Genomic DNA, 22852 nt, shown 5'->3' on the forward strand with positions numbered 1-22852 from the left:
GAGAAAACGGTTTTCTCGTTTTAAGGGAGGGTAGGACGTCAAACGGGCCGACTTTGGTCAGAGGAGGCACCACAGGACATTTTAATTTCCACTGTCTATACTTTTACAAATGAATTCATAAAACTGTGTCAGCATGATCAGGAAGGATTCAGGATTCACACTAATAGCACTGGAAGCTCAAAAACGTAACAAAATAATTTTTTTACATGCAAAATTTCACTTACTACTTTTTCACTTAGTACTGGCTGCATTTGTTGCTATGGGTACACGTTTCTCCATAAGTAAGAGAGATTCTACGATGAATTTTACACAGCACACAAACATACTTACAGGTGTATAAAACTCTAGAATTTTCCAAATGTATTAAAAAACTGTGGTAAAAATTGGGTAAATAGCTATACAATTTCAGTTTTTTATAAACATGAAGTTTAAAATGTAACAGCTCATTCATTTTTTCATAAATTAAGTAAATTCTAGAGTTTCATACACCTGTAAGTGTGGTTTGTATGCTGTGCAAAATTCATCAAAGAATCTCTCTTACTTATGAAGAAACGTGACCCTATAGCAAGAAATGCAGCCAACAGTAAGTGAAAAAAAGATGAAATTTCACATGTAAAAAAATTTATATTGTTATGTTTTTGAACTTCGACTGCTATGAGTGTCAATCGTGAATCCTTCCTGGTCATGCTGACAAGGTTTTATGAATTCATTTGTACAAGTATAGACAGTGGAAATTAAAATATCCTGTGGTGCCTCTCCTGCTGAAAGTCGGCTAGTTTGACGCCCTACCCCCCCCTTAAGGAGGATCGTTTTGACATTATGACTTTCCACTTTCAGGAAGATCTTCGGGGCTCGATGAAGACCGTTTAAATGCATTAATCCACAGTGACCGACGTCAGCCTACTCTAGAGCTGGTAAATGTAATGAACTGTCGTCATTCCACGATCGTGCGACATTTGCATGAAGTGGGAAAGGTTCAAAAATCGGGTGTATGGGTACTGCATGCTATAAGCCAAAAGCAACAAAATCTGCGGGGTGTTATATGTGCATCTCTGCTTGTTCGTTATCAATTGGCTCGTGACCAACACCGACTATTCTTACCCTGTATCATTACTGGTGACGAGAAATGATCTCTTTGTACTACCATAAGGAAAAGAAAGGAATAGTTTTCCCCAAACGAAGCAGCAACACTCCTAGAAAGACTTGCGCGCGAAAGACAATGTTGCGCATCTGGTAGAACAGCGACGGTCCGGTGTACTACCAACTGCTTCCCCGAGGTGTAACCACCATTGCTGTCGTTTACTGTGAACAACTGAGGCGTCTTGCAGACGCAGTCCAAGAGCAACACCACGAAGACTGAGTGAAGTGATGCTAGTCTACAATAACTCCCGCTCGCATTCTGATAGACTGACTGCGAATTAATGCACCGACCTAATGTGTTAGAGCCTATTTAAAATTATTAGCAAATTCTCTTTGAGTTACTATGTAATTCAGAGCAAGATGATCTAACATTAAATATCCTTGCACAATATATCCTGAACAATACAGCTACTTGCGTGTTTGCATTCCTAATCACGTATACAATATTTTGAAAGAAAATGCTTTAAATACCAATGACACAGCTACCATAAAACAGTTGTTTAAAACAAATGATGATGGATGTTTTTCCATACAATACTGTTTCGTTTGTCTTGCTAGGTCTCGTACTTTCTAATTTATCTTCATAGAATGCATGGAAACTAAATCTGTAACGCACGTCTGTCTCCTGAGCCTCCATCTGTCACAAATGATTGCAACTATTTACATCCATGCTTCCATCAAATAACTGGGATTACGAAAATGACTTTATGACAGGATCGTGATTGCTGATTGTTATGTAGTGGGATGGGTTGATTACGAAATTGAAAGGTTGTGGCTGTCGTCATTTTGGCAAATTTTGTTCTGGGGTCAATTGGATTGATTCCTATGTTGCAGATGAGGCTATAGGGCGATAATGGTGTTGTGTCCAAAAATTTTTGCGGCTTGGCCTGAATGATGTTACGGATTTTGTCAGTGTCTAGGTTTGTGTACAGATCTCTGTTTGGTTGTTACCGGCTAGCACCCATGGCAACTGCGATAAACCTGTTTTGTATTCGTGTTACTGTCGGAGGCCCTCGACCTCATCTCAAAATCATATATAACAGCCGACAGGAGGTTCGTTTAAAATTCTCATTTTTGTTGTGATGGTTAGCCTTTATTAAGCGACAAAATTTAAAAACCATGCCGGATCTTTTATTATAAATGTCAGTGACGCGATCGTTGTTAAAACTACGTTTTGTAATTATGTCGAAGCTGAAATGAGAAATATCCTTTATTTGCCGTGACAAGTTTCGGACACGACGTCCATTAATTATCAATCCATCGACTTCACTGCAAATGTTGAAACATAACAAAACCAGTACAATATTGCAAAGAGCTACAATAGGCGATTAGGCGTAATATGTACTAAATCGTCTGCAACATATTGTCGGTCCCCTTACAAAATTATGAATGACTGTGCTAGTAAACCTCTTACGTTATTTGTTTTTCAAACAGCTGAGCAAAACTGAACGTACTCAGACATTTCTCTCTTTACTTATTCTGATCAACACTAAACTGACACACAATATTTTTTTAGCGCAACGCAATCTGACTTCCAATAATCCCCACAAAAGAATGGCCCTGACCAACAATAACCTATACCTTTCATCAATCACTTACTTCACAAAAATCTTCGTTACTCGAACTACTGCAATACAGCGAGCGCCAATACTGCCAGCTAAATAAAAGATTCTAAGGACTGAAGGCACTAACTACTGATAGGCATAGTTAGCAAATGAAAGATTTTGATAGAGAACAAACAATGTATTATCTTAACAATGTTCATAAGTCATCATATATACATATCTATCAATTCATGACATCCATCTTTGCAAATTTCCTTTTTCTGGTGGACACACGTCCAGATCGTGCTCACATAGTAATATCTCAAAACTCTGGCATCTCTCTCTCCACATCCACCACTGCCGGCGGCTCACCTCCAACTGCACAACGCTACGCACTGTTCACATCGAACTGCCCAACACTACAACAGCGAATATTCCAACAATGCCAACCAGCCACAGACTGCACACAGCACAGTCAGTGATTTTCATACAGAGCACTATGTGGCGTTACCAACATAAAAACCTAAACAGCCTATTTACACTTTTTTTTCAGACAGCACCAGGACAACTGGATCATGCTGGAGGTTCATAAACGTGATCTTTGAATGTCAGCCCCTTGCCCAATTTGACGCCAAGGTATTTAATATTGATTTTCCAGGGAAGGATTGCGTCATTAAAACTGAGAATCAAATTTCCTGGCATTCTTTGAAATGTTAATGAGATTGGTTGGTCTCTTGAGCGTTAATTGGTATCTTTCAGTTACTGGCACACTGTTGTACGAATTCTAAGTGTTACTCAATTTTTTTTTACTATTACCTGAAGGTTGAAGTTACTTCTACAGAACACATTGTCACCTGCAAATAATGAAAGATAACCTCCAGACTGTTTCTGGATATCATTTGTGAGTACAGAGTAATGGAAGGTAACCTACAGACTGACTCGGGATATCGTTTGTAAGTACAGAGAAGTTTATGATGCCCAACACTGAGCCTTATGGGACTTCAGCTTTCATGGGAATTAAGCTGCTTTTGGCTTGAGATATGCCCATAGAAAGTTCTGTTGTTGAGAAATGATGCTATTATAGTTATAATGTGAACTGGGCAATAATATTCATGAAGGATATGTATGGGACCTTTGTGTCACAAACAGTCAAAGGGTTTTTCATTATCTAAAAAAAAGCCGTTTCCCCGCTATGGCGAATGTTCTGAGCGTTGTAGATTCGTTCAATCAGCCTCGTACCTGGATGTGTTCTTCTGTGAACCCAAACTGTTCGGGACGAAAAGAAGCTGAGTTAACCCTGCGAGACCTAATGGTTTTTGCATGAGCCCTGTTGCAGACAGCTGGATGCAGCACATAGCCAGCGCCAGCGCCGTCGCCGTGTGGTGAGCAGATACCGCAAGCACGTCCTCCACCTCCTCGCTGCCTTCGTCTCTGTTTGCTGTGTTCAGTTGTCTCTCTAACTTATCATTCCCCTACAGTGGAAAGGTAGAATTTAGCCTCTACTGCAAGACAAATTATCTACCATTTTGCTAGCATCTGTTGTTTTGTAGCTTATCAATAACGCCTTTCCCATTCAAGTTTTGCAGCATCGCATTTTCCGCAGTGATTTCCTCATTATACTCATACTTTCTCAAGGTTGTTCTCCGTAACGTGTAAGGTCCCGATTTTCAATACACGAACTTTTAAATAAATTTTTATTTCTTTGTTGTAACCCCTGTCCACCCTCTCAGCCCGTAATTAGCCAGTTTGGAAGCACTTGCAAGTAAGGACTGATTCCGTAACCTTACACGGTGAAGAGTGAAATCGAAATGAACCTCATTTTCCCACGGAGAGGCGCGTCACTTAAGCCGGAGGTCTCCCACACAAGCAAGATTATAGCCTGGCTTTACTGTGCTTGCATTCAATTAGTGTCCGCCCCTGTAGCTGAGTGGTCAGCGCGACGAAATGTCATACCTAACGGCCCGGATTCGATTCCCGGCTGGGTCGGAGATTTTCTCCATTCAGGGATTGGGTGTTGTGTTGTCCTTATCATCCTCATTTCATACCCATCGACACGCAAGTCGCCGAAGTGGCGTCAATTCGAAAGACATGCACCAGGTGAAACGTCTACCCGACGGGAGGCCCTAGACACACGACATTTCCATATTTAATTAGTACTCGACGCACGTTGCTACATGACGTCTGGGTCGATGCCTGTGATACATTAACTCGCATTACCTTAAATCTACAACTTAAGTGTTAATTATGTCAACGAGCGACTGTAGGGGGTTATTTGTTGCACTGTCACTAATGGATCATGAAGATAAAGAGATATAACTGATTAGATTAGGAAATGAGAGACTTAAAGTAGTAAAGGAGTTTTGCTATTTGGGAAGCAAAATAACTGATGATGGTCGAAGTAGAGAGGATATAAAATGTAGACTGGCAATGGCAGGGAAAGCATTTCTGAAGAAGAGAAATTTGTTAACATCGAGTATAGATTTAAGTGTCAGAAAGTCGTTTCTGAAAGTACTTGTATGGAGTGTTGCCATGTATGGAAGTGAAACATGGACGATAAATAGTTTGGACAAGAAGAGAATAGAAGCTTTCGAAATGTGGTGCTACAGAAGAATGCTGAAGATTAGATGGGTACATCGCATAACTAATGAGGAAGTATTGAATAGGATTGGGGAGAAGAGAAGTTTGTGGCACAACTTGACTAGAAGAAGAGATCGGTTGGTAGGACATGTTCTGAGGCATCAAGGGATCACCAGTTTAGTATTGGAGGGCAGCGTGGAGGGTAAAAATCGTAGAGGAAGACCAAGAGATGAATACACTAAGCAGATTCAGAAGGATGTAGGTTGCAGTAGGTGCTGGGAGATGAAGAAGCTTGCACAGGATAGAGTAGCATGGAGAGCTGCATCAAACCAGTCTCAGGACTGAAGACCACAACAACAACAACGCCTCACTACGTGCTACCTCATACAACAGGTTGACTGTACAATTCATGAAACTGTGCACACTGCACACAAGCATGAGTTGTTGCTATGTAATCTCAGCTGAATGTGTTCCCTGTCTGTAGCATGTCATTACTGTACACTATCAGTCCCAGAAAGCAGACCAAACCTTACGGAAAACTTATCTATAATAATAGGCCTACCGTATTTATTCCTTAAGTACGTTTCTTAGTAAGTTTCAAAGACTGGAAAGTTGCACTGGTCACACCAATATTCAAGAAAGGTAGTAGGAGTAATCCACTAAATTACAGGCCCATATCGTTAACGTCGATATGCAGCAGGATTTTAGAACATATATTGTGTTCGAACATTATGAATTACCTCGAAGGAAACGGTCAACTGACACGCAGTCAACTTGGGTTTAGAAAACATTGTTCCTGTGAAACACAACTAGCTCTTTATTCACATGAAGTGCTGAGTGCTATTGACAAGGGATTTCAGATCGATTCCTTATTCCTGGATTTCCGGAAGGCTTTTGACACTGTACCACACAAGCGGCTCGTAGTAAAATAGCGTGCTTATGGAATATCGTCTCAGTTATGTGACTGGATTTGCGATTTCCTGTCAGAGAGGTCACAGTTCGTAGTAACTGACGGAAAGTCATCGAGTAAAACAGAAGTGATTTCAGGCGTTCCCCAAGGTAGTGTTATAGGCCCTTTGCTGCTCCTTATCTATATTAACGATTTTGCAGACAATCTGAGCAGCCGTCTTCGGTTGTTTGCAGATGACGCTGTCGTTTATCGACTAATAAAGTCATCAGAAGACCAAACCAAACTTCAAAACGATTTAGAAAAGATATCTGTATGGTACGAAAAGTGGCAGTTAACCCTAAATAACGAAAAGTGCGAGGTCATCCACATGAGTGCTAAAAGGAACTCGTTAAACTTCGGTTACACTATAAATCACTCTAATCTAAAAGCCGTAAATTCAACTAAATATCTAGGTATTACAATTACGAACAACTTAAACTGGAAGGAACACATAGAAAATGCTGTGGGAAAGGCTAACTAAAGACTGCGTTTTATTGGCAGGACACTTAGAAAATGTAACAGATCTACTAAGGAGACTGCCTACACCACGCATGTTCGTCCTGCACCAATTTCTCGTGCTTTTCTCTTACACAAATGCCTTACTATGGTATTAAATGAAAATTACTTCTACGGAATACTTCACTACGGCATTGACTAGTTGCATGCCGAATTTAAGTATTCTAACGTCAGTTGTTTGTGAGCAAAAGGTACACAAAGTTTCCAAAATGTAATTTATAGGAAATTAGAATCGGACGTTTGACAGTGTTTGTATAACACTTTACCTTAAGTGAGTGAAAGAGTGCAAATTGGAAGGAACACACAGAAAATGTTGTGGGGAAAGGTAAACACAGACTGCGTTTTATTGGAAGGGCACTTAGAAAATGTAACAGACCTGGTAAGGAGACTGACTGCACTACGCTTGTCCGTCCTCTTTTAGAATACTGCTGCGCGGTGTGGGATCCTTACCAGGTAGGACTGACGGAGTACATCGAAAAAGTTCAAAGAAAGGCAGCACGTTCTATACTATCGCGAAACATGGGAGAGAGTATCACAGAAATGATACAGGATTTGGGCTGGAAATCATTAAAAGAAAGGCGTTTTTCGTTGCGACGGAATCTTCCCACGAAATTCCAATCAGCAACTTTCTCCTCCGAAAGCGAAAATATTTTGTTGACACCAACCTACATAGGACGGAACGATCACCACTATAAAATAAGGGAAATGAGAGCTCGTAGGAAAGATATAGGTATTCATTCTTTCCGCGCGCTATACGACATTGGAATAATAGAGAATTGTGAAGGTGGTTCGATGAACCCTCTGCCAGGCTCTTAAATGTGATTTGCAGAGTATCCATGTAGATGTAGATGTAGATATAGATGTACTGTTCGCGGAGATTTTGATCTTTTGGAGACATGGATTTTTCCCTTTAATACGTTTTCTGCACAACGGTCTCTTACCTCAGATGGAAGATAACATCCATTTTAGATTGAACCGTGAGGTAATCAGAAACATATGACAAGAAAAGTCTTCACGGTAGCATCCCACATGGGCGTCCAAGAGAACTGATAACAGGCAAGCTTTTATATGGTGCTTAGAGTGGATCTATTTGGAACAGAAACTGGATGTTTTCCTCGATTACACTCACCCACAGTCGATCCGCCCACCAAGCAGCTGCCTCAGGGTTGGTGAAGTCGACGACGCCGGCGACCCCCTTGTACCAGCGCGTGTCGGTGCTGCCCTCTGTGTTGGTCACAAAGTAACCGGCGGCCAGCGCGTCTGAGTAGTACGGCTCGCAACCCTGCACCACAAACGGATGCACCCACAGCGTCACTCGAAATCCCAGCGCGTGGAGGTCGTCTGTGAGGGTCCGCACGTCGGGAAACTTGCTCGTGTCGAAAGTGAGACTGCCGTAGCACGTCTCCCAAAAGTCGTCGATTTCGATCTGGCTGAAGTTGAATCCGTTGGCGACGATTTCGTTGGCGAAGGAGCGCACCTTCTGCTCGTTGATAGCGGTGCTGTACCGGTTTCCTGTCGACCAGACGGGTTCCGTGGCCATGCGTGTGTCTGGGACGGCAGTCGGCTTCCCCAGGTAGTTCTGGACGGCGTACAGGTGGGCGTCCCTCGGACTGTCGAAAAGACACATGTTCCACTCCATAATGTTGTCCTGCCGGCTCTCCGGGTACGGAGCCGTGTTCTCGGCGATGAAGCACAGCCTGTTCAGTGACTGATCCGTATGCTGGTCGATGAAAAGGGGGACGTTCGAGTGTACGAAGACGAATCTCCCGTCGGAGAAGAGCCAGTACCGCGATGCGATGCCGGCGTGGTTGTCCTGGTCGGTGACGTAAGGGTAGTGGTCGTACACGTTGCTCTCGATGGGCCACACCTGGTTGGTCGCCTCGATTCCGCCGTAGATGTGGCTGGCCAGGTGGTGCTGGCAGCTGCTCAGCACCGTCGTCGAAGCGTTGACCCACTGCTGGAACGCGAAGCAGCGGGCAGCCGTGTCTCTGGGCCGGACCACCACTCTGGAGTCGCCGAAGTCAAAGTGCTCCTCATCGCCACGGAGCTCGTGGACTAGGATGCACGGGCGTTCGCCGCCGCCGCCGCCGCCGTGGGCTGTGATGTAGCCCACCTCGACCTCACGACCGGCTGGAACGCAAAGGTAACCAAGTTGATTTGCAGATAATTACTACAGTGTGTAAACTTTTAGATGGCAGACCTCTCCCTAGTCCTGAATCGGTAGAAGTCGGTAAACGTCGGGAGGCTTCGGTAGGCACGCAGTTTCGACGGCTGCCAACATTACGTAGCTGACTGTGTTGTACAAGGTAGCCATTGTCGTCTGCTTCGTTATTGTTTTGCGCTGTACTGTTCTGCGTGTTTTTATTGTGCAGTTGTGCTAAACATTATCAAAATGAGTGAAGAGGCAGTTGCTGGCCCATCTCGGGAGTCGTCAACAACCCCTACCGGTAGGCCTACGGTTAGAAGGAAACCAGTATTACGTAGCGATGCTCGCAATATTATATTGCGTGTGACTGAGTGTTGCCGAAGGGAAAGGGAGCAGAAAAAATGCTTCACCCCATTTACAAATCTTCAGTGAGAGCCGCTACATACACAGGACAAAGCATGCGTAGCATTGGAAGATTCAAACAGTTTTCCAAGAATCATCCTGGTGTATCACCACAAACGCCTGGCAAGAAAAGGTGAGGTTCCATGTCATATATTTTGTTCGCGATCACTTTGAAGGAGCCCCCTATTTCGTCCGAATTACCTTATATTTCATTTTTCCTTGCTACCGTATTGCTTTGTACGGAAACACCACTGGTTACTGTATTATTTCGAAACACATTCATATTACAGTACATTTCCAAATCCAAGAAAATACATGCAGTGCAGAAGGCATTTTCCTATAGATCTTTCTCTCTCTTTTAAATTAGGAAAAGAAGTGGAGAAATCGAAGTAATGATCGATGATTTCAACCAGCGTGTCATTCACAACACGATAGCGGTATTTTATTCAGTGCGGAAGATTGTGTCGAGCCTGCGAACACTGCTTCCAGTTTTGCACGACAAAATAGGCTGGAAGTGTAGTATTGTCTCGCTGAGAAAAGTACTTTTGTCTATGGGATTCATATGGCGTAAGGTGCAAAACAAGAGGAATGTGTTCTTAGCACGTCCAGACATTGTGCACTGGCGATCTCGTTTCACTGTTGACATGAAGATCTTCAGGGAAGCAGGCAGAGAAATATTTTATCTCGATGAATCGTGGATCGATAATAACTTAACGTTTAATAAATGTTGGCAGAGGAAGGGTGACTTACGTGAAGAGAGTGTCGTTGGTGTCATTACCTGGGGGAGCGCATAGTAGACAAACATACATACATTCATTTTTATAAAAATGGTTCAAATGGCTCTGAGCACTATGGGACGTAACATCTGAGGTCATTAGTCCCCTAGAACTTAAAACTACTTAAACCTAACTAACCTAAGGACATCACACACACCCATGCCCGAGGCAGGATTCGAACCTGCGGCCGTAGCGGTCACGCGGTTCCAGACTGTAGCGCCTAGAACCGCTCGGCCACCCCGGACAACTTCATTTATATATATATATATATATATATATATATATATATATATATATATATATATATATATATATATATTAATGTACATGACGATTTCAGTTCCGTTTACGAACAACATTTAAAGCGAGTTTTACTTCCAAGCCTTTCGTCTGCTTTCGTGTAAGCATGACGCGCAATTTGTAGTGCCAGCAGTGCAACTGGTAGGCGTGCCTTGTCCCCTCCTCAACGGCTCCTCTCCCCTCGCCAACCAATGCTTGCTTCCTCTTCTCTCTGCACTCCCCTCTCAACTCTGCCGTCTTACAGTTAACACACTGTACGTTCACCTGTACAACACTACAGCGAAATTATGCTATCCAAAAAACAGCGAAACGGTGTTCAATTAGCATTTATACACTGAAGCGCCAAACTAACAGGTATAGACATGCCTATCCGCCGGGCGGTGTGGCCGAGCGTTTCTAGCCGCTACGGTCTGGAACCGCGCGACCGCTACGGTTGCAGGTTCGAATACTGCCACGGGCATGGATGTGTGTGATGTCCTTAGGTTAGTTAGATGTAAGTAGTTCTAAGTTCTAGGGGACTGATGATCTCAGTAGTTAAATCCCATAGTGCTCAGAGCCATTTGAACCATGTGTATCCAAACACAGAGATATGTAAACTGGCAGGATACGGCGCTGCGGTCGGCAACGCCTATACAGGGTGTTACAAAAAGGTACGGCCAAACTTTCAGGAAACATCCCTCACACGCAAAGAAAGAAAATATGTTATGCGGACATGTGTCCGGAAACGCTTACTTTCCAAGTTAGAGCTCATTTTATTACTTCTCTTCAAATCACATTAATCATGGAATGGAAACACACAGCAACAGAACGTACCAGCATGACTTCAAATACTTTGTTACAGGCAATGTTCAAAATGTCCTCCGTTAGCGAGGATACATGCATCCACCCTCCGTCGCATGGAATCCCTGATGCGCTGATTCAGTCCTGCAGAATGGCGTATTGTATCTCAGCCGTCCACAATACGAGCACGAAGAGTCTCTACATTTGGTACCGGGGTTGCGTAGACATGAGCTTTCAAATGCCCCCATAAATGAAAGTCAAGAGGGTTGAGGTCAGGAGAGCGTGGAGGCCATGGTATTGGTCCACCTCTACCAATCCATCGGTCACCGAATCTGTTGTTGAGAACCGTACGAACACTTCGACTGAAATGGGCAGGAGCTCCATCGTCCATGAACCACATGTTGTGTCGTACTTGTAAAGGCACATGTTCTAGCAGCACAGGTAGAGTATCCCATATGAAATCATGATAACGTGCTCCATTGAGCGTAGGTGGAACAACGATGGGACCCAATCAAGACATCACCAACAATGCCTGCCCAAACGTACACAGAAAATCTGTGTTGATGACGTGTTTGCGCAATTGCGTGCGGATTCTCGTCAGCCCACACATGTTGATTGTAAAAATTTACAATTTGATCACGTTGGAATGAAGCCTCATCCGTAAAGAGAACATTTGCACTGAAATGAGGATTGACACATTGTTGGATGAACCATTCGCAGAAGTGTACCCGTGGAGGCCAATCAGCTGCTGATAGTGCCTGCACACGCTGTACACGGTACGGAAACAACTGGTTCTCCCGTATCACTCTCCATACAGTGACGTGGTCAACGTTACCTTGTACAGCAGCAACTTCTCTGACGCTGACATTAGGGTTGTCGTCAACTGCACGAAGAATTGCCTCGTCCATTGCAGGTGGCCTCGTCGTTCTAGGTCTTCCCCAGTCGCGAGTCATAGGTTGGAATGTTTCGTGCTCCCTAAGACGCCGATCAATTGCTTCGAACGTCTTCCTGTCGGGACACCTTCGTTCTGGAAATCTGCCTCGATACAAACGTACCGCGCCACGGCTATTGCCCCGTGCTAATCCATACATCAAATGGGCATCTGCCAACTCCGCATTTGTAAACATTGCACTGACTGCAAAACCACGTTCGTTATGAACACTAACCTGTTGATGCTACGTACTGATGTGCTTGATGCTAGTACTGTAGAGCAATGAGTCGCATGTCAACACAAGCACCGAAGTCAACATTACCTTCCTTCAATTGGGCCAACTGGCGGTGAATGGAGGAAGTACAGTAAATACTGACGAAACTAAAATGAGCTCTAACATGGAAATTAAGCGTTTCCGGTCACATGTCCACATAACATCTTTTCTTTATTTGTGTGTGAGGAATGTTTCCTGAAAGTTTGGCCGTACCTTTTTGTAACACGTTGTAGACATGCCTATACGCTGGCCGGTGTGGCCGAGCGGTTCTAGGCGCTACAGTCTGAAACCGTGCGACCGCTACGGTCGCAGGTTCGAATCCTGCTTCGGGCATGGATCTGTGTGATGTCCTTAGGTTAGTTAGGTTTAAGTAGTTCTAAGTTCTAGGGGACTGATGACCTCAGTAGTTAAGACCCATAGTGCTCAGAGCCATTTGGACCACGTGTATCCAAACACAGAGATATGTAAACAGGCAGCATACGGCGCTGCGGTCGGCAACGCCTATACAAGACAAGTGTCTGGCGCAGTTGCGAGATGCTACAATGGCGACTTACCAAGATTTAAGTGAGTTTGTACGTCGTGTTACGGTCGGCACACGAGCGATGGGACACAGCAGCTCCGGGGTGGTGATGAAGTGGCGATTTTCCCGTATTATAATTTCACGAGTGTACCTTGAATATCAGGAGTCCAGTAAAACATTAAATCTCCGACATCGCTGTGTCCGGCAGAAGATCCTGCAGCAAGTACCGGACCAACGACGACTGAAGAGAAGAGTTCAACGTGACAGAAGGGCAACCCTTCGGCAAACTGCTGCAGATTTCAGTGCTGGGTCATTAACAAGTGGCAGCGTGCGAACCATTCAACGAAACGTCATTGGTACGTGCTTTCGAAGCCGAAGGCCCACTCGTGTACCCTTGATGATTGCACGACACAAAGCTTTACGCCTCGCCTGGGCCCGTCAACACGGTCATTAGACTGTTGATGACTGGAAACATGTTGCCTTGTCGGACGACTCTCGTTTCAAATTGTATCGAGCGGATGGACGTGTACGGGTACGGAGACAAGCTCATGAATCCATAGACGCTGCATGTCAGGAGGGGACTGCTAAAGTTGGTGGAGGCTCGGTAATGTTGTGGAACGTGTGCAGTAGGAGTGCTACGGGACTCCTGATACGTCTACAGGGTGAAAAGTATTTAAACCGACAAACTCCGGGAGGTTGTAGGGGACATAAAAAAAATATTTTTTCCTAATGTCATTTTTTCCTATGAGGATTATTTAAACCGATGAAGGCCGTATTACGATCTTCAGTTGTTGGAGGGCGTATTACGCTCTTCGGTTGTAGGCAACTGCTGTCCACCAGTGTAGTAGTCCATTGTCTCTGTTTACTAATGGAACGTTACACCTGGAGTGAGTACACTGATATGGTTGGTGCGTACTACGTAGCGCACCACAACGGACGAGCTGCACAGCGGGTTTATCAACAACAATATCCTAATAGCCGTATCCCGCACCAGACGACCTTTGCTGCTGTGTACCAACATCTGCGTGAGACCCGGTGATTTAGCAGATACCTGGACAGGGACGCCGTCGCACGGTAACAACGCTGCAATCTGAGGAAGCTGTCTTGCAGCATGTGGAGCGGTATCCTTCAATCAGCACTCGTGCAATTGCACGTAAAATAGGGACGAATCAGACGAATGTAAGAACTGTCCTTCGAGATCAATTGTTACGTCAATTTCACTTACAGCGTGTCCACAACCTGGAACCAGTTGATTATCCACCCAGACCACAGTTTTCGCAGTGGTACATGGAACAGTGTGAAATGCATCCTACATTTCCATCCTCTATATTGTTTACCGATGAAGCAACGTTCGGGCGTGATGGAGTCTTCAACATGCACAATTCTCATGTTTGGTGTGAAGATAACCCACATGCCACAGTTATGAGCGCTCTTCAAGTGCTGTTCTTCGTTAACGTGTGGGTCTGTGTGGTTGGGGACTGTTTAATTGGGCCGTATCTGCTACCTAGGCAATTAAATGGCAGGCACTATTACAATTTTCTCACCAGAGCATTGCCAGAATTGCTGGAAGACGTCCCGCTCCATACAAGACAACACATGTGGTTCCAACGTGACGGGGCGCCGGCACATTTCAGTCGTCGTGTGCGTCGATTCCTGGACCGACGGTTCCCAGAAACGTTGATTGGCAGAGGTGGTCCTGTACCATGGCCTGCCCGATCCCCAAATATGTCCCCTCTGGACTTTTTTGTGTGGGGAGAGATACGCAACCTTGTTTACGCAACTCCTGTTGCATCAGAAGAGGATCTGTTTGCCCGGATAGTAGCAGCAGCAGGAACAATTCAGGGTACTCCTGGGGTTTTTGCCCGCGTCGGACAGAACATGATCCGACGGTGTAACCTTCGTTTACGTGTCAATGGAGGCATTTTTGAAAATCTACTGTAATTGAAATTGGGTTGTGTTAATGTGCTGTCTCTTGGTCATAAAAAAATGTACAAGTGTTTGTTGGTTTAATTAATTTGCCGCCAGAGGAATCTTCCTCTACCGGTTTAAATACTCATAGGAAAAAATGACATTAGGGAAAAATAATTGTTTTGATGTCCCCTACAACCTCCCATAGTTTGTCGGTTTAAATACTTTTCACCCTGTAGATGCGACTCTTGCAACGTGCCGTTCAGAAAATATCTCCACCCCTCGTACTCTTACGGATATGCGCCCTGCAGGATTCATGGTGTCAGTTATCTCCAGCAGTACTTCAGACATTGGTCGAGTCCATGGGCCGTCGTGGTGCGGGGCCCTACAGGATATTAAGCAGGTGTAACAGTTCCTTTGGCTATTCAGTGTATAAAAACATCAGCCACTAACAAGTAGCTCCTGCACTCCCCCAGTAGCCTCGAAGTGAGAAACATTCAATTTTCTATTAGATGGTACATCAAATTAACCTGTTCAGATGAGCGTTTCAGACAGAAACACCGACCATAAAACACATCGCGGATGATGCTTGTTTGTTTGACAATTCCATTTAACCGACTATATTCTTACTTTTCATAAATCGCGACTGTATCTTTAGCTACAGTTTGTTTTTCTGCTGTACTGGCGACGAAAACAAGGCAATAGCAATAACCCCTATGTCCTATTTCCCAGAAACTTCGCTCAGTGGAAGAGGAGTCAAAATAAGCGAACACGTGGCTCGTCTTATCACTAGATAATCGGCAGTCTGTGACAAAACAGCGATCAAAATTTTTGACGTAATTACAGACTGAAAATTATTCAACTGTATGAAAGAAAATCGTCAGTGCGTTAGGAAGTTCAAACTGCGCAGTTGGCCGTCGTGCATGATGGGAATTAGTATGTGATGCACATGCACGTGCTGACATTCATTTGGATGGATTCGTCAAAGAGCAAAATTGGCGCATTTTGGGGACTGAGAATCCGCGTTTCGCGATCGAGAAGTCTCTTCATCCTCTACAGGTGACTGGCACGGAATAATCAGTGCCATATTCTTTGATGGCACGGCAACTACCGATCGATACGTGAATTTTTTGGAAGATGGTTTCATCCCCATCATCCAAAGTGACCCTGATTTCGGCAAGATGTGGCTCAGGCAAGACGGAGCTCGACCCCATCGGAGCAGAAGAGGGTTTCATGTCCTGGAAGAGCATTCTGGGGACCGCATTCTGGCTCTGGGATACCCAGAGGCCACTGGCAAGGGCCTCGATTGACCGCCACATTCTCCGGATCTGAACACATGTGCCTCCTTTTTGTGGGGCTATATTAAAGACTAGGTATACAGCAATAACCCCAAAACCACTGCTGAGCTGAAGACAGCCATTCAGGATGTCATCGACAGCACCGATGTTCTGACACACCAGCGGGTCATGCAGAATTTCGCTATTCGTCTGCGCCACATGTTAGTTAACGAGCATTATTTAAGTATATCGCCGAAAGAGTCAGCCTTGAGGAATTGTGAAACGAACCCTGTCGTGCAGGACCGGATGCCACAAAGGGCGCAGATTCACCACGGGATGGAGAAATTCACAGGCGTCTATTGTCTATTGAGATCTAAGCACTGTAGTGTGCGAGTGAGACAGACGAGAACCTATGTCATAACGAAACCCAGTAGAAGGCGTTTGTGGTCAGGGATACGTAGCGATGTTAAATATGGCCTACGGAAGATCGACCATAAAGGGAAACATTTATGGAAACTATTTAATTCTATAGTAATGCAGGAAATCAGGCCACAGTGATTTTAATCTGCCATCCTCCATTAATTTTCATGGTGATCCCAATAAAACGTGAATATGAACCATATCTGTAATAGTTTAGGATTTACTGCCAAAGTGAAATTAACAAGTTTTACAACAAAGATCTGAATGCTAAAATCTGAACGCTTTGGACAATCTTAAACGATCGATATTTCATATATAAGCGCATCATTAAAATCACAAATGTTGTAAACTCTATAGCTTTTATTTGTTTAAAAAATATGGTAAATTTAAATTATCAGTATGTTCAGTTAAGCATCAGATCATCATTTCCTCCACACAAAACACATTGAACGATGACAGCATAACACCTTATTAAATCATTAGGTAATAGAGTATTTGTTATAAAGTTTAGTGCATAATAGTTACTTTTGTTCTTTATTTATTCATCAGAAAACACATTGGTGCAAGGCTGCTGGCCGTGAAATTCAAAGTTAAGAAGGAAATTGTACTGGTTTAATGTAAAAGAATTTAACGTTTATTATGTAATGGATATTATTGTTACTTTATTTAGAACGTGAAAGTGGTCAAGCTTTATTTAAATATGTTAAAATGTAAAATAATGTAGAATAAGCTGTAGTCAATCACACGGACGGCTTCAGGAAAAGGGAACTGCGCTAGTCAGTTGAGCGAAGATGTTCGGCGCGAGGGAAACGCGGTCGGAGACGGGCAGAGGGCAGTTCTGGTCGAGACACACGAAAGTGAACAGGTCGGATGCAGACCCGAAGGCAGACAGTCGGTCTTTAAGCAGCTAGGAAGTGAAACGACTTAGAAAATTTCGCGTTGTGTGATATCGCGGGACTTAGTCTCTGAGCGGTTATCAGCCGCCCGCCTGGTGTGAACGATTAACTTTTCGTATGAATATCGACGTGGAGTATCGACCCGCCAGGTTAGCCGAGAGCGCTAATGCGCTGCTTCCTGGACTCGCGTAGGCGAGCCGGCCACGGATCGAATCCGCCCGCCGGATTAACGACAAGGGCCGGTGTGCCGGCCAGCCTGGATGTGGTTTTTAGGCGGTTTTCCACATCCCTCTAGGTGAATACTGGGCTGGTCCCCAAGTCCCGCCTCAGTTACACGACTCACAGACATTTGACACACATATGATTTACACTAGATGCAGACAGATGGGGTACTCTGATTCCTTCCCGAGGGGTACGGGCTGGCGGCAGGAAGGGCATCCGGCCGCCCCTTCACATTAACATGTCAAATCCGATTTAACCACGCCAACCCTGGGCACATTGCGGGACAACGGCGCAAGCGATAGATAGAATCGACGTGGACTTGTGTTTCGCGATGAGATTGTGGATGATCGAAGTGTGTCAAATGGAGATGCGCTCGAGTATAACAGTAACTCTAAATACGACCACTTTCGCTATTAGTTTTCTTTCTGAATAAACATTATTCTAACCACATCGCAACTGTGTGGCCTACACCATTTATGGGTCGTTAATTTAGTTCCCGATATTACTATTACTGTTACTGTATGTTATATTAACTTTGTAGTTCGCGAACTTGCCGTCAGCCAGGTAATTTAACCAAAGGGTCACAAGTGTCTAATTTAGGGTGAGTAATGCGACACGTGCGGTTCACCCCCTAGACGAGTTCGAGCCAAGACATTTCGACGAAGAGGAACCGCATGTGAGTCCGAATACATATGGGATGTTAGCTCGCCCACATCATCGCCAATGATGGCAGGCATATCGAACATGACATAACCTAAATCCGAATATGTATAGTGACGTTTACATGTTTAATAAAGTGTTTGCATGCCGTAGTTTGTAACTAATTTACGTTTTTTTCATATAATTCAATAACTGTCACCATGTATATGCCGCCTAGCACACTATAATCTCAGACGAAATACCAGCACAGAGGATAGTGCTGCCGTGTCTCGCAATTGCTTGTTTTTCCTTTTATTTTATTTCCATTTATCTGCTCATACCCGAAAAAGGTTATTACGCGAATGTTTCTTGTCAAGTTAGGCGATATAAGGACGTTATATTATTATCGTAAAATTACAATTGGATTTCACAATAAGTGTCATACATGTATTATGCATGTATGTATGGTATTTCCAAGGGCTACAATGTTCTTATATTTCATTCTTATGTTTATTTTTTCTTATGTTTATTCATCAAGAAGATTTGATGCATCTCTTTGGATGACACTGTTGGTAGAAACATTCGAAACAGAAATTCCGAACGCCACGAACGTAGCGCCAACTCAGGTTTGCGACGGTGACATTTCGTCAAGAAGCATTTTCGCATCTATGGAAGCTCGGTTAATCTATCAGCCAATAGGAAGCTTTCGCGGTTTGGAACTCACGATTTGTTCCTTGTTTGAATGCGCATTTGCCATTGTAGTGGCATTTTTCGTATAGTGAGTTCCTTTTGGGTTAGAAGGAGGTCTGGCTTTGTTTGGTTGGTTCGAGATATTTCGAAATTTCTTCAGTGCTGAAGAAGCCGGTTGAGATCATATTGATTGGTAAATCGTTAGCGACTGGTTAGGTTTCTTCGGGACTGCATTCTAAATTTTTGCCCAGATGAATTTGCTATTACTCTGCGCTCAAGCTTGCTGCAATATTCTTCCGCATGGCGAAATGGGACCTCACAGGTTGCTCATTTCTGATTGAATGGGAGCTAATTGTGGGAACAAATGTTATTTCCTCAGTCGGTAGTGCCGTAATTCTAAAGTTACCAATCTCTCTTGATTGTAAAAGAGCCATTGCTTTGAAGTTGTATATTCAGAACATATTCTTCCGATTACGCTTTATGAGATTCACACATGGGCTTGTAAATTAACTGCATTCTTTGGGTAACGACATATCTTAATGAGATTCTTTCCTGAATTATTTCCCTCCAAGCCAAGTCATTTCTTTCTTATATATAGGTGACGCAGCAACACGCTGCCATGCTGTCGTATTGCTGAAAGTTGTTGAAACCAAGCACGATCAGGTCAGTATTCCGAAGTTTCAGAGGCTGCTCACTAAATTAAGTCTGCAATTGCAAAACATTAGGAATAAGTATTCTCTGTTTGCACGAAATTAGTTTTCAGATGCAGGAAGATAACTCGACGACGGCTGTTGCGGACGACGTCCAGTTTCTCACTATGCTAAGGTGTGGTCTGGGAAATTACTGAGATGATAGCTGCAAATAGTATTCGAAACTTGCGTGTTCATCTCAATAGTTCAGTTATTCCTTCACATTTAGAATCAACGATTACATGTCTGATGTGACATCTTCACTGCACTGCTGGGGGCTACAGGCCGAAAGCAAACACTTGGTCAGTTCCTTGATGAATCATTTATCGTTTAATGTTTGAACAGAAGCTATGAAAGATACATTTTCGTTGAGCCTAGGTTACGTAAGCGTGTGTGTTTCTGTGTTTATTCTTCTAAATGTCACAGTGCGTTTCCGCATAATACTCTGCGGTTCAAGATTCGTGCTTAATGCATAGCTTAAAAGTTCATGGCATTACTTTTACTGCTGATGGGTAGAGTTGAGTTTTGCGACCCAGCCACCCGACCACACACACACACACACACACACACACACACACACACACACACACACACACACACACACACACACAACCCCTTTACAGTCTGCTACAGCACTGGCCAGATTGACATCATTCTACACAAAAAGAGGAGCAAAACATTATTCCCCGTTTTGTAAACGAGCCACCAAGAACTGTTCACAAATTTCAAAATTTATACATTATCCAATACTTTGGCAAATGTTTCTATAAAAATTAGTTCCGCCAAATAGGATATGCAACACCTGCTGGAAGCAGTGGGAATGTGGACGTGGAGAAGAATACTAAAATTTTAAAAAAGCTGGAAGAAAAGTAAATCAATTGGGTCCTCAAGGAAGTAAACGAAACTGGGAACTAATCGCTACAGCAAAATAAAATTCGTAGGCCACACGGTACGGCACACTGAATTCTTGATCGGCATACTGAAAAGAAAGGCTTTAGGGAACAAAGAAGTTGAAGACTGGGGCAGAATCGATCTGGATTCTGTGATGGATGGACACAAACTCAGTGATTACGCTGAACTGAAATTCTCGTGAGGGGGAGACAAATATGGTTACAATGACGAGGCCTACCCTTTAGAAGATAGCGACGATGGTAAAAATACGTCAGACCATTGTTTTCCATCACTCGTTTCAGGAACAGAGGGAATGAAATCGAAAGAGGATGTCACCCCTTTAGAAGCAGCAGGTGGTATCGGAGAACCGGTCAGGTAGATCGTGCAGGTCCGTGACCCCAGACCTACTAAACAGTAAGTCGCTCAGTTGACAACAGCCACAATGAAGACGTGGTACTGTAGCAATGCTCACACACTCACCTCGTTTGGTTAACAGCTGGATGCGGCCGCTGTCCTCGTCGTAGCGAGTGGTGAGACCACCTGCTGACGTTGGTGCTGATCCTGCTGGTGACGTGGCCAGAACACCCAGCAGCAACAGCAGCACCAGCTGCCGAGTACGTACACCTGCGGCAGAGAAGCGCTCCAGCTGTAACTCACCATCGCTCCAGTGAGTTGACTGTTACAAGGCGCCTGTCGTTTATACTTTTAGCTCTACACGTCACGCAGTTGCCGTGGAGAGTAGCGTAGGACTGGTAGGATGTTGCAAACTAATTCTCAGGACCGTTTCGAGTACATTTCTCCAAACAAGAGGCTCATAATTTGGCAACCCTTCTACCCTGTTTTTCACTCCTTCGCTTTGACCCGCGTCTGTTTTCTGTACTAGATGTGATACGCACCGCATACAAATCTCGCACCTGGGGCGGCCCCTGGCGCCCCTCTCTGCTTTACGCTCCACGAAGCGGCTTCCGCCACTTAGGTCTTAAACCGGCCCTTCTAATTGCGAACGTAAATCAGAAATCACCGAGATATAGTAAACCATTTCGCTCAGTCGCTATATTAAATCGTGGTATAGTCAGCCTGAACGGTGTAGATAGATTCCATACACAATGATGACCTAAAAAGATATCCTTGCCAGGAACTGAAAGAATTTGCATCTCTCTTTGGGAGTGTGACAGCATCGAACGGCGCCACACAATACCGAAGAGTATAGTGGTACACTTTTCAAAAATTGTATTCAGCAGAAAAAGGATAGAAACTTAAATTCAGGTTTTCCGATGATACTTTAATCACTTCGTCTACATCTACATGATTACTCCGCAATTCACAATTAACTGCCTGCCAGAGGGTAAATGCCAGGGCTGTTCCTTACAAACACCTGTTGAAACCAGCTAGTTATCTCTAGCTAATGTCTACTCGTTTTACTCCCCACTTCAAGAAATTCCATTCTCCTATACCTAGAATTCGCATTTTCATGTTAATTGCACCACGGAGTAGATACTATCCTCCAATACGACGACATTTTCCGACATCGTATATCAAAAATAGTATCAAATAACTAGAGCTTTGCCCCATACAAACTTCACGAACTAAATCCAGCAGACTTTCTTAGGAACATTAACTAACTCTAAGAAGCAAAGAGTTGGGGAATGTTGAAGAAATCTGAGCAGCTCACCTCGAACCATTTTAGTTATCCCTCTCATCAAATATAGGAAAACGTCTGCTGCATAGACGCGGCAGCAGGCGTATATATAGTGGAAACTTATCTGCACTTGCGGAGTCTTTAGAGACGATCGATGTAATTATAATTATAAGATAACGATGACGTGGGCTGCGTACCGATATCTTATCATTCGGATCTTGTGATATTTCATTCCTGCACTAAAGTGAATGCAGCCGTTAATTACTATTTTGCAGCGATCGATTTGTTGCGTATGCTGTAAGAAAGTCAGGAGATAAATAACTCTTGAATTTACCTTAATCGCGATAAAATCGTACTCTGATGAAGTGTGCAGGTAACCACGTTGTCTGTGTGAGATTAAATCTCAAGCTAATGGAAAGTAAAAGTGATAGACATGTTTTGCAGTTATCATAACTTTAAAATAATATCTGAGAATATTAAGACCTCAAACGTGTTATGTGTTTCAGATTAAATACAATACTGCTCAGATTTCCGCCACTTCCAGTTTCCATTCAGGCATCGCATTGTGGTAGACCGCTACAGAAAATATTTCCAACCTAATGACAGAGTCACGTTTCAGTACAACCAAGAAATGCTGCTATCATGCGTCTGACAGCGTAAACACGAACACACGACAGTCTGCGTACCACAGAGATCCATATTACATTTGATATCATATCCGTAGAA

General features: G+C 43.8%; 1 protein-coding gene across 1 annotated transcript in view; it reads right to left on the minus strand.

Annotated features, from left to right (window-relative positions):
* Window positions 1–22245, minus strand: part of LOC126203367 (myogenesis-regulating glycosidase-like) — a 41101-nt gene extending 18856 nt beyond the window's left edge. Inside the window, exons 1-3 of the mRNA XM_049937664.1 lie at window positions 22160–22245; window positions 20968–21111; window positions 7856–8856 (exon numbers count right to left, since the gene is read on the minus strand). Of these exons, the coding sequence (XP_049793621.1) occupies window positions 7856–8856; window positions 20968–21111; window positions 22160–22187 (1173 nt within the window). The 5' untranslated portion in view covers window positions 22188–22245. The remainder of the gene's footprint in view (window positions 1–7855; window positions 8857–20967; window positions 21112–22159) is intronic.
* Window positions 22246–22852: the final 607 nt, after the last annotated feature.

The sequence above is a fragment of the Schistocerca nitens genome, chromosome 9 (assembly GCF_023898315.1).
Source record: "Schistocerca nitens isolate TAMUIC-IGC-003100 chromosome 9, iqSchNite1.1, whole genome shotgun sequence".
NCBI lineage: Eukaryota > Metazoa > Arthropoda > Insecta > Orthoptera > Acrididae > Schistocerca > Schistocerca nitens.